This window comes from Notolepis coatsorum, assembly GCF_963971535.1.
Source record: "Notolepis coatsorum genome assembly, chromosome: 5".
Taxonomy (NCBI): Eukaryota; Metazoa; Chordata; class Actinopteri; order Aulopiformes; family Paralepididae; genus Notolepis; species Notolepis coatsorum.
Genome location: NC_140169.1, coordinates 148,302,066 through 148,314,365, shown reverse-complemented (window position 1 = coordinate 148,314,365; position 12,300 = coordinate 148,302,066). Strand labels below are relative to the sequence as shown.

Below are 12,300 nucleotides of genomic sequence, written 5' to 3'. Positions count from 1 at the left end.
TGAGCTGCACCCTCACCTGCACCCTCTGAGCTGCACCCTCTGAGCTGCACCCTCTGTGCTGCACCCTCTGAGCTGCACCCTCACCTGCACCCTCTGAGCTGCACCCTCTGAGCTGCACCCTCTGTGCTGCACCCTCTGAGCTGCACCCTCACCTGCACCCTCTGAGCTGCACCCTCTGAGCTGCACCCTCTGTGCTGCACCCTCTGAGCTGCACCCTCACCTGCACCCTCTGAGCTGCACCCTCTGAGCTGCACCCTCTGAGCTGCACCCTCACCGTGTCATCAGCTCACATGGCAGCAGTGAACTGTGTACTACAGACTGAATACATGGTCTGTGTACACGCTGAATACATGGTCTATGTACTACAGACTGAATACATGGTCTGTGTACACGCTGAATACATGGTCTATGTACTACAGACTGAATACATGGTCTGTGTACTACAGACTGAATACATGGTATGTGTACTACAGACTGAATACATGGTCTGTGTACACGCTGAATACATGGTCTGTGTACTACAGACTGAATACATGGTCTGTGTACACGCTGAATACATGGTATGTGTACTACAGACTGAATACATGGTCTGTGTACACGCTGAATACATGGTATGTGTACTACAGACTGAATACATGGTCTGTGTACACGCTGAATACATGGTATGTGTACTACAGACTGAATACATGGTCTGTGTACACGCTGAATACATGGTCTGTGTACACGCTGAATACATGGTATGTGTACTACAGACTGAATACATGGTCTGTGTACTACAGACTGAATACATGGTCTGTGTACACGCTGAATACATGGTCTGTGTACTACAGACTGAATACATGGTATGTGTACTACAGACTGAATACATGGTATGTGTACACGCTGAATACATGGTCTGTGTACACGCTGAATACATGGTCTGTGTACTACAGACTGAATACATGGTCTGTGTACTACAGACTGAATACATGGTATGTGTACTACAGACTGAATACATGGTATGTGTACTACAGACTGAATACATGGTCTGTGTACACGCTGAATACATGGTCTGTGTACTACAGACTGAATACATGGTCTGTGTACTACAGACTGAATACATGGTCTGTGTACACGCTGAATACATGGTCTGTGTACACGCTGAATACATGGTCTGTGTACACGCTGAATACATGGTCTGTGTACACGCTGAATACATGGTCTGTGTACACGCTGAATACATGGTCTGTGTACTACAGACTGAATACATGGTCTGTGTACAGAGTACTGAATACTCTGTGTACAGGGTGTGTATTGTAACTAATGTTGTGTTGTGTGTTTTGTGTTGAATAGTCAAAGTTGACCAGTTCAGTACGGCTTCCAGTTGTGTGTCTCCTCTGACTGGGTCTCGAGGTGCTTGGCTGTGATCAGTCCCCTTCATGGTATAATATACAGTATATGTTTTAAACCTTAAATGTTGATTATAAACTGCATGCCTGTAATTTGGCTTGATTATGGCTTGATGACCTGTTTGGCCTGTGTACATAGCCTCTCCTCTTCCATACATTAGAAACTAATTAATCTTAATTAGAGCCACACACACACACGCACGCACGCACTCACACTCACACTCACACACACACACACAGCCTTCACCCAATTAGCGCTAATGAGTCCAGCGAATGTAAAGCGTATTGTGAGGCGTGATATTAATACAACTCATTAGGCTCATCATCAGTAGTTCTCTGTCTGTGGAGTACAGTGAGATCTTATGTACTGTACTAGAGAGACAGAGAGAGAGAGAGACAGAGAGACAGACAGAGAGAGAGAGACGGAGAGAGAGACAGAGATAGAGAGACAGAGATACAGAGAGACAGAAAGAGAGAGACATAGAGACATAGAGAGAGAGAGACAGAGAGAGACAGACAGACAGATAGAGAGAGAGACATAGAGAGAGACATAGAGACAGAGAGACAGAAAGAGAGAGACAGAGAGACATAGAGAGAGAGAGAGACAGAGATAGACAGACAGAGAGAGAGAGAGAGACAGAGAGAGAGACAGCGAGATAGAAACAGAGAGACAGAGAGAGAGAAACAGAGATACAGAGAGACAGACAGAGATATACAGACAGACAGACAGACAGACAGACAGACAGAGAGACATACAGAGAAACAGAGAGACAGAGAGAGAGAGACAGACAGAGAGACAGAGAGAGATACAGAGAGAGAGAGACAGACAGAGAGACAGAGAGAGACACAGAGAGACAGACAGACAGAGAGGGTTTGAGTTTTAACAAATCATTATTGTGCTCGACGTAAAAGAATGTCATCCATAGTATCTAAGAAAGTCCAAAAATATTGGTGAACTTGAACAACTCTTGAAGAATCTGACCTCACAGAGGTATGTTGATGCCAAGGTGCCAAGCTTTCTCAGGCAGCATTAGGGCATGCGTCCACCTAGCTCACATTTCCAGCTGAAAAACGCTGGCAGTGCGCCGGTAGTTTTGGGATGAAGCGCATCTTGTAGCAAGATGACAGAGACAGCCATCTTTTTATCGTATTTTACTGCCGCGGTTTTGCACATATAGCATATTTTAATACACTTTATTGTATATTAATTATATATATAGTTATTGCCTGACACCACAGTTCGCCCTTTGCTTTTTATTAGCTTTTTATTAGTGTATTCGTGTAGTTATTAGTAGGGATGTCCCCATCCGATCACGTGATTTTCCGAAGATCGGGATCGGCAAAAAAATAAATAAAAAATCAGCAATTTTTTTATATATATTTTTTTTTTACTTTATTTTTTTTTATTCAACAAACATGACCATGTTCACGTCTTAAACTCATACTGAGGCCTTAGTTTTGGTTTTAAATTGCATATCATCATTAATTTATTTATTGTCACAGAGCAGAAGAATTTTGCCAAAACAAACCAATAGTATCCAGCTGCAGAACAGCAGACCAGCCACATTCTCAGACCCAAATTATTTTTTTTATTTTAATTTAAAAAAATTGTAATCCCAATTTCTCACATTACATTCACCCTGAATGTTGACGTTATCCAGGTGAAAAGTTAACTTCATAAATCATTTGATGTATAATTAAATCAAAGGAAATGCGTTTGGGTCTGAGAGTGTGGCTGGTCTGCCGTTCTGCAGCTGGATACTATTGGTTTGTTTTGGCAAAATTCTTCTGCTCTGTGTGACAATAAATAAATGAATGATGATATGCAATTTAAAACTAAGGCATCAGTATGAGTTTAAGACGTGAACATGGTCATGTTTGTTGAATAAAAAAAAGAAAGTAAAAAAAAAGAAAAAAAAATTTGATCGGATCGGGAAATATCGATATCGGTAGATACTCAAAATCACATGATCGGGATCGGATCGGGAGCAAAAAAACGTGATCGGGACATCCCTAGTTATTAGTGTATTTGTGCCCTCATACTGCTCCTGTCTCTTGTGGGCAGACAGGCAGGTGTCAGGTTACAAATCGCTCTGAAAAGTTCAGAAAGTTTCAACTTCAAAACTGAAAGTAAAGGCACTAAAAAAAAAAAAAAGAAGCCGACTGCAGCGCATTTCCTATAGGCGGCAGCATGCGGCCGCATACGCTCCCTCCCCATTGGGAACAATTGACAAAAGACGCTTGCGCCCAGATATATGCGGCGCTACATAATGAATAATTAAATATCGATACTTGGCGTCCCTGTATCGATACAGTATCGCCACGCAAAGTATCGCGATACTACTACGTATCGATTTTTCCCCCACCCCTACTGTCCAGTGAACTTGACTTTCAGTAGCTCGTCACACAAAAGATCAATGAGCGCCTCCTGATCAGACAGTGGGAGGCCTGTTGCGTCATGAACGGGTCTTGGATCCAGTTGTCCAAATTGTCCGTGCCCTCTCCTTCGGGAACATTGTTCCAAAATTGTTCAATGAGCCCTTCTATGTGGCAACATTCTGTTCCTCCAAAAAGCCATCAAGCTGAGTAAATACCACAAAATCCCTGCTGACTATCCTGGAGCCACAAACAGAGTTTCTTAATCCAGCTCTCCATTTTAGCTGTGAGTCCAAACAGGTCTGCGTCCCGACCTTGCCGTCTTTGCGATCCAATTGGCAACAATAAAAAAAGCATGTAGTCCTTTTTCGTTGACTGTTGTTGCAGTTTTCAGCACATATTTATAGTTTTTTTTCCTGAAAGAAAGCTAGCGGTTCCGTTTTAAATTCAGCACGTCTAGTTTCCAAGTGCAGCTGTAACTTAAAGCTCTCGTTAGCAAGGATCTCGTAACACAAAACACACTGTGGTCTCGGGTCATCTTCTTGGCCAGTCCAAGTTAATCCATATGCCAAGTATTTAGGCTCATAACTTATTTTACGTTTCGTTTTAGTAGTGCTGGTGTCGCTACTACTAGATTCTGCCTTTCTTTTGCCAGCATCTGGAACACAGGGCCGACCGGCACCGCTTCTGACAACAGACATATCCACTGCGAGTCCAGGTTACACACAGATGATGGTGATACATCTGGTTAGGCCCCACCCACAGGATGATGGTGATACATGGGGTTAGGCCCCACCCACAGGATGATGGTGATACATCGGGTTAGGCCCCACCCACAGGCCCCTCCTCCTCTCCTCATCCTCTCATTCCTCGTCACACGTCTCGTCTCCTTCCTCCTCTCCTCCCCCTCTCATTCCTCGTCACACGTCTCGTCTCCTTCCTCCTCTCCTCCCCCTCTCATTCCTCGTCACACGTCTCGTCTCCTTCCTCCTCTTCTCCCCCTCTCCCTCTGGCCCTGCTTTTGATCTATACAGCTGTCACTGTGAATTCCACTGGGACCCCCCCCCCCCCACACACACACACACACACAAGGCTGCAACAAAAACAAGGTTATGTACATGCATACAAGTAAATAAAATAAATTACAGTAGCAATAGTAAACAAGGAAAATTACAATAAATAAGGGAGAGAGAAGGAAAGAGAGAGAGAGGGAGAAATGGAGAGTGAGAACCAGAGGGGGAGAGAGAAGAAAAGGGGAGATGCACAGATAATGTTTACATTTAGAATGCCTTGTCGAATGCATCCAGTGAAATTAACACATCAATGCATACTTTTATTGTCAAAAGTATGCATACTGTGATGTTTTTTTATTTAAATTACACATTTTCAACAATAATAATTACCGTATGCAAATCAGATCAACAGATAACCCATGTTATTATGGGGTGGCGGCCAGAGGCCAAAGACAAACCGACAACAGAAAGTGGTTTCATTAGAACGGGAGGTGATAAGTGTTACATGAGCCGCCCACCTCTCCACCCACTAATCTGAATACCGGTCGATGGTTTATGGTTAACGGGTACGTCATTGCACTCAGTAGGGATATCCTCTTTCATTGGTCTATGTTGACCACTCCCCCGATCCTTAGGCCGCGCCCCCTTTTTGTATCATTTGAACCGTTTGTCATAGAGACTCGCGAGAGACCCTCTCCCGTTGGCCGGCGGTGCACAGGCGTCACCCACACTTTCACAATTTCCCCCGTGCGGAATTGTCTAGTTATTATTATTATTATCTCTATCTCTCCCTCTCCATCTCCCTCTCTATCTCTAATGGAACGTAGACCAATCTCGGTCACTCTCTTTGTCTGGGAACACCCAAAACCAAATTCAGTCACGCCCCATTTTGCGCGAAATCCAGGCTTTTTTTACTGTCAGCGTTTAGGAATTTCATGTCGACAGGTAGGTGAAGTGAAATTATACTTATTTTAGAATATCAAATTTCAAGAGTATTCATCTATATTTAGTCATCTAAAGACTATTAGATATGAACGTATGTACCAGTAAAAAGTGGGAATCTCTAGAATGTGTTTTGCTGTTTACAAGAGTGGGTAGCCTCTCAACTTGACGTTATACACAACACTTTCTGTTGTCAGTAGATGGCAGCATTGGTTTAAAAGGTTAAAATGTTATGACTACAAAATGACTACAAATCCCAAGACCTTTAGCACCTAGTTCACAGGTCAGCACCGGATTAGGAAAACGTGATCTGAGGAACGTTAAACTATTAATGCGACCTAAATATAGTGACCGAGAATGGTCACCTAATTATCTTAACAAAAGTGCATCATTAGCATTATGTTTGTTGTCTAAAGGGGAAACTTATGGTACAATTTAAGATTTTAATGGTATCCGCATATAAAGGACAAATAAAACATCGTTAATTTGTAAGAAACCTCAATGAAAATGGCGCAGGGTAAGTTATATTCGCTATTGTTATGAAAATGTGATAGAATCCTATAAAAATGTGTACGCATTTGGTCACAGTGACGGTTATCTCTATCTCTATCTCTAACTCTCCCTCTCATGCGCTCTCTCTCTCTCTCCCTCTCCCTCTCTCTCCCCCCATCCCTCCTATAGGCCGACCCTAAGAAGTTGATCCAGTTGGTCACACAGCACGTGACGGAGCGTTCGGATTGGCCCGAGGAGCTGGAGAAGCTGATTGGCCAGCTGCGGGTGTACAACGAGCGGCTAGCGGACTTCACGCAGGCCCAGGTGCTGCAGGGCCTGGGGCGCGGAGTGGACGTCCAGAGGTTCAGCGCCGACCCGCACTACAAGAAAGAGACCATCCTGGGCCTGGCTGAGTGAGTGGGCGGAAGGGTGGGGGTCCAATCAAGTTACATGTGTTCAAGACCTCACGTTTAAAGACAGAACCAATTACCAAAGTGCTGCACAAGCCATAGCATACAGTAGATAGGGGTCCAACAACCAGTATAGTGTAGAGGTCTAATCACTGGGTAGTGTAGAGGTCTAAGCACTGGGTAGTGTAGAGGTCTAAACACTGGGTAGTCTAGAGGTCTAACACTGGGTAGTGTAGAGGTCTAACACTGGGTAGTCTAGAGGTCTAACACTGGGTAGTGTAGAGGTCTAATCACTGGGTAGTCTAGAGGTCTAACACTGGGTAGTGTAGAGGTCTAATCACTGGGTAGTCTAGAGGTCTAACACTGGGTAGTGTAGAGGTCTAATCACTGGGTAGTCTAGAGGTCTAACACTGGGTAGTGTAGAGGTCTAATCACTGGGTAGTGTAGAGGTCTAATCACTGGGTAGTGTAGAGGTCTAATAACTGGGTAGTGTAGAGGTCTAATCACTGGGTAGTGTAGAGGTCTAAACACTGGGTAGTGTAGAGGTCTAAGCACTGGGTAGTGTAGAGGTCTAAACACTGGGTAGTGTAGAGGTCTAATCACTGGGTAGTGTAGAGGTCTAAGCACTGTAGTGTAGAGGTCTAATCACTGGGTAGTGTAGAGGTCTAATCACTGGGTAGTGTAGAGGTCTAATCACTGGGTAGTCTAGAGGTCTAACACTGGGTAGTGTAGAGGTCTAAGCACTGGGTAGTGTAGAGGTCTAAGCACTGGGTAGTGTAGAGGTCTAAGCACTGTAGTGTAGAGGTCTAATCACTGGGTAGTGTAGAGGTCTAATCACTGGGTAGTGTAGAGGTCTAATCACTGGGTAGTGTAGAGGTCTAAACACTAGGTAGTGTAGAGGTCTAACACTGGGTAGTGTAGAGGTCTAATCACTGGGTAGTGTAGAGGTCTAAACACTGGGTAGTGTAGAGGTCTAATCACTGGGTAGTGTAGAGGTCTAACACTGGGTAGTGTAGAGGTCTAATCACTGGGTAGTGTAGAGGTCTAAACACTGGGTAGTGTAGAGGTCTAATCACTGGGTAGTGTAGAGGTCTAATCACTGGGTAGTGTAGAGGTCTAAGCACTAGAGAGGCTGGGTAGTGTAGAGGTCTAAACACTAGAGAGGCTGGGTAGTGTAGAGGTCTAAACACTAGAGAGGCTGGGTAGTGTAGAGGTCTAAACACTAGAGAGGCTGGGTAGTGTAGAGGTCTAAACACTAGAGAGGCTGGGTAGTGTAGAGGTCTAAACACTAGAGAGGCTGGGTAGTGTAGAGGTCTAAACACTAGAGGCTGGGTATTGTAGAGGTCTAAGCACTAGAGGCTGGGTAGTGTAGAGGTCTAAGCACTAGAGGCTGGGTAGTGTAGAGGTCTAAACACTAGAGAGGCTGGGTAGTGTAGAGGTCTAAACACTAGAGAGGCTGGGTAGTGTAGAGGTCTAAACACTAGAGAGGCTGGGTAGTGTAGAGGTCTAAACACTAAAGAGGCTGGGTAGTGTAGAGGTCTAAACACTAGAGAGGCTGGGTAGTGTAGAGGTCTAAGCACTAGAGAGGCTGGGTAGTGTAGAGGTCTAAACACTAGAGAGGCTGGGTAGTGTAGAGGTCTAAGCACTAGAGAGGCTGGGTAGTGTAGAGGTCTAAACACTAGAGAGGCTGGGTAGTGTAGAGGTCTAAGCACTAGAGAGGCTGGGTAGTGTAGAGGTCTAAGCACTAGAGAGGCTGGGTAGTGTAGAGGTCTAAACACTAGAGGCTGGGTAGTGTAGAGGTCTAAGCACTAGAGAGGCTGGGTAGTGTAGAGGTCTAAACACTAGAGGCTGGGTAGTGTAGAGGTCTAAACACTAGAGGCAGGGTAGTGTAGAGGTCTAAGCACTAGAGAGGCTGGGTAGTGTAGAGGTCTAAACACTAGAGAGGCTGGGTAGTGTAGAGGTCTAAACACTGGAGAGGCTGGGTAGTGTAGAGGTCTAAACACTAGAGAGGCTGGGTAGTGTAGAGGTCTAAACACTAGAGAGGCTGGGTAGTGTAGAGGTCTAAGCACTAGAGAGGCTGGGTAGTGTAGAGGTCTAAACACTAGAGAGGCTGGGTAGTGTAGAGGTCTAAACACTAGAGAGGCTGGGTAGTGTAGAGGTCTAAACACTAGAGAGGCTGGGTAGTGTAGAGGTCTAAGCACTAGAGAGGCTGGGTAGTGTAGAGGTCTAAACACTAGAGAGGCTGGGTAGTGTAGAGGTCTAAACACTAGAGAGGCTGGGTAGTGTAGAGGTCTAAGCACTAGAGAGGCTGGGTAGTGTAGAGGTCTAAGCACTGGAGAGGCTGGGTAGTGTAGAGGTCTAAACACTAGAGGCTGGGTAGTGTAGAGGTCTAAACACTAGAGAGGCTGGGTAGTGTAGAGGTCTAAGCACTAGAGGCTGGGTAGTGTAGAGGTCTAAACACTAGAGGCTGGGTAGTGTAGAGGTCTAAACACTAGAGAGGCTGGGTAGTGTAGAGGTCTAAGCACTAGAGGCTGGGTAGTGTAGAGGTCTAAACACTAGAGAGGCTGGGTAGTGTAGAGGTCTAAGCACTAGAGAGGCTGGGTAGTGTAGAGGTCTAAACACTAGAGAGGCTGGGTAGTGTAGAGGTCTAAACACTAGAGGCTGGGTAGTGTAGAGGTCTAAACACTAGAGGCTGGGTAGTGTAGAGGTCTAAGCACTGGAGTGGCTGTCATTGGATTTTCCCAATGATAAATCCCTATACGGGTGGACCGCGCGGGAAACGAAAGTGACGTCAGACTACACCTCCCTATAGGAAACTAAAGTGACGTCAGACTACACCTCCCTATAGGAAACTAAAGTGACGTCAGACTACACCTCCCTATAGGAAACTAAAGTGACGTCAGACTACACCTCCCTACAGGAAACTAAAGTGACGTCAGACTACACCTCCCTGTAGGAAACTAAAGTGACGTCAGACTACACCTCCCTATAGGAAACTAAAGTGACGTCAGACTACACCTCCCTATAGGAAACTAAAGTGACGTCAGACTACACCTCGCTATAGGAAACTAAAGTGACGTCAGACTACACCTCGCTATAGGAAACTAAAGTGACGTCAGACTACACCTCCCTATAGGAAACTAAAGTGACGTCAGACTACACCTCCCTACAGGAAACTAAAGTGACGTCAGACTACACCTCCCTATAGGAAACTAAAGTGACGTCAGACTACACCTCCCTATAGGAAACTAAAGTGACGTCAGACTACACCTCCCTATAGGAAACTAAAGTGACGTCAGACTACACCTCCCTATAGGAAACTAAAGTGACGTCAGACTACACCTCCCTACAGGAAACTAAAGTGACGTCAGACTACACCTCCCTATAGGAAACTAAAGTGACGTCAGACTACACCTCCCTATAGGAAACTAAAGTGACGTCAGACTACACCTCCCTATAGGAAACTAAAGTGACGTCAGACTACACCTCGCTATAGGAAACTAAAGTGACGTCAGACTACACCTCGCTATAGGAAACTAAAGTGACGTCAGACTACACCTCCCTATAGGAAACTAAAGTGACGTCAGACTACACCTCGCTATAGGAAACTAAAGTGACGTCAGACTACACCTCCCTATAGGAAACTACAGTGACGTCAGACTACACCTCCCTATAGGAAACTAAAGTGACGTCAGACTACACCTCCCTATAGGAAACTAAAGTGACGTCAGACTACACCTCCCTATAGGAAACTAAAGTGACGTCAGACTACACCTCCCTACAGGAAACTAAAGTGACGTCAGACTACACCTCCCTATAGGAAACTAAAGTGACGTCAGACTACACCTCCCTATAGGAAACTAAAGTGACGTCAGACTACACCTCCCTATAGGAAACTAAAGTGACGTCAGACTACACCTCCCTATAGTAAACTAAAGTGACGTCAGACTACACCTCCCTATAGGAAACTAAAGTGACGTCAGACTACACCTCGCTATAGGAAACTAAAGTGACGTCAGACTACACCTCCCTACAGGAAACTAAAGTGACGTCAGACTACACCTCGCTATAGGAAACTAAAGTGATGTCAGACTACACCTCCCTATAGGAAACTAAAGTGACGTCAGACTACACCTCCCTATAGGAAACTAAAGTGACGTCAGACTACACCTCCCTATAGGAAACTAAAGTGACGTCAGACTACACCTCCCTATAGGAAACTAAAGTGACGTCAGACTACACCTCCCTATAGGAAACTACAGTGACGTCAGACTACACCTCCCTATAGGAAACTAAAGTGACGTCAGACTACACCTCCCTATAGGAAACTAAAGTGACGTCAGACTACACCTCGCTATAGGAAACTAAAGTGACGTCAGACTACACCTCCCTATAGGAAACTAAAGTGACGTCAGACTACACCTCCCTATAGGAAACTAAAGTGATGTCAGACTACACCTCCCTATAGGAAACTAAAGTGACGTCAGACTACACCTCCCTATAGGAAACTAAAGTGACGTCAGACTACACCTCCCTACAGGAAACTAAAGTGACGTCAGACTACACCTCGCTATAGGAAACTAAAGTGGCTCCACAAACCAAACCTCACTCAAGCTTTTGACAGGAACGGTTTTCAGAGAAGTTCAGACGATACTGTATGAAATCACTGGAGAGTATTTTCTTCCCCAGGAGAAATATATATAAATGTGTGTGTGTGCGCGTGTGTGTGTGTTAGGACCCTGGATGACGGTGTGTACAGGATCTCTCTGTCTCTGGCTCAGCGCTACAGTGTTCCCCTCTGGGAGCTCTATATGACTCACCTGGAGTTCCTCTTCACAGACAGCGGGTAAATACACACACACACACACACACACACACACACACACACACACACACACACACACATTGTCAAAAGTATGCATAATGTTGAGTTGCATATATCGGTATCAGAAATTAAGAGTTGGACAATATCGGTATATTGGTAAAAAAAAGCAGATATCGAACATCCCTAATTCATACACATACACACACACACACACACACACACACACACATACACACACACACACACACACACACACACACATCACACACACACACACACTCTATATGTCTGTCTCTCTTTCACGCTCAGTTGTCAAGTGTCAATTGAACAAAAGTACAACTACATGAACATAATTTTACACATGAACACAGTGTGTGTGTGTGTGTGTGTGTGTGTGTGTGTGTGTGTGTGTGTGTGTGTGTGTGTGTGTGTGTGTGTGTGTGTGTGTGTGTGTGTGTGTGTGTGTGTGTGTGTGTGTGTGTGTGTGTGTGTGTGTGTGTGTGTGTGTGTGTGTGTGTGTAAAAGTGCATTAGCACCCTTATTTTTTCCCAGTTTTCCAGTTTTAAAATAAAAGGTGTAGACTGAGCGGAAGAGGCCTCTGTGAATTATGACAGAACTCTTTAAACAACCCTAAGTAAATCAAACATGTTGAATATAGGGTGTGTGTGTGTGTGTGTGTGTGTGTGTGTGTGTGTGTGTGTGTGTGTGTGTGTGTGTGTGTGTGTGTGTGTGTGTGTGTGTGTGTGTGTGTGTGTGTGTGTGTGTGTGTGTGTGTGTGTGTGTGTGTGTGTGTGTGTGTGTGTGTGTGTGCTCAGTCTATTTCCATAATTTATTAGCACCCCTGACTTCATAGC

The 12,300-nt window shown here is 44.9% G+C and overlaps 1 protein-coding gene across 1 annotated transcript in view; it reads left to right on the top strand.

Moving 5' to 3' along the window:
* Positions 1-11,471, top strand: part of LOC311228418 (NBAS subunit of NRZ tethering complex-like) — a gene marked incomplete at its 3' end in the record, with an annotated part of 39,983 nt that extends 28,512 nt beyond the window's left edge. Inside the window, exons 3-4 of the mRNA XM_084314325.1 lie at positions 6,401-6,624; positions 11,357-11,471. Of these exons, the coding sequence (XP_084170451.1) occupies positions 6,401-6,624; positions 11,357-11,471 (339 nt within the window). The remainder of the gene's footprint in view (positions 1-6,400; positions 6,625-11,356) is intronic.
* Positions 11,472-12,300: the final 829 nt, after the last annotated feature.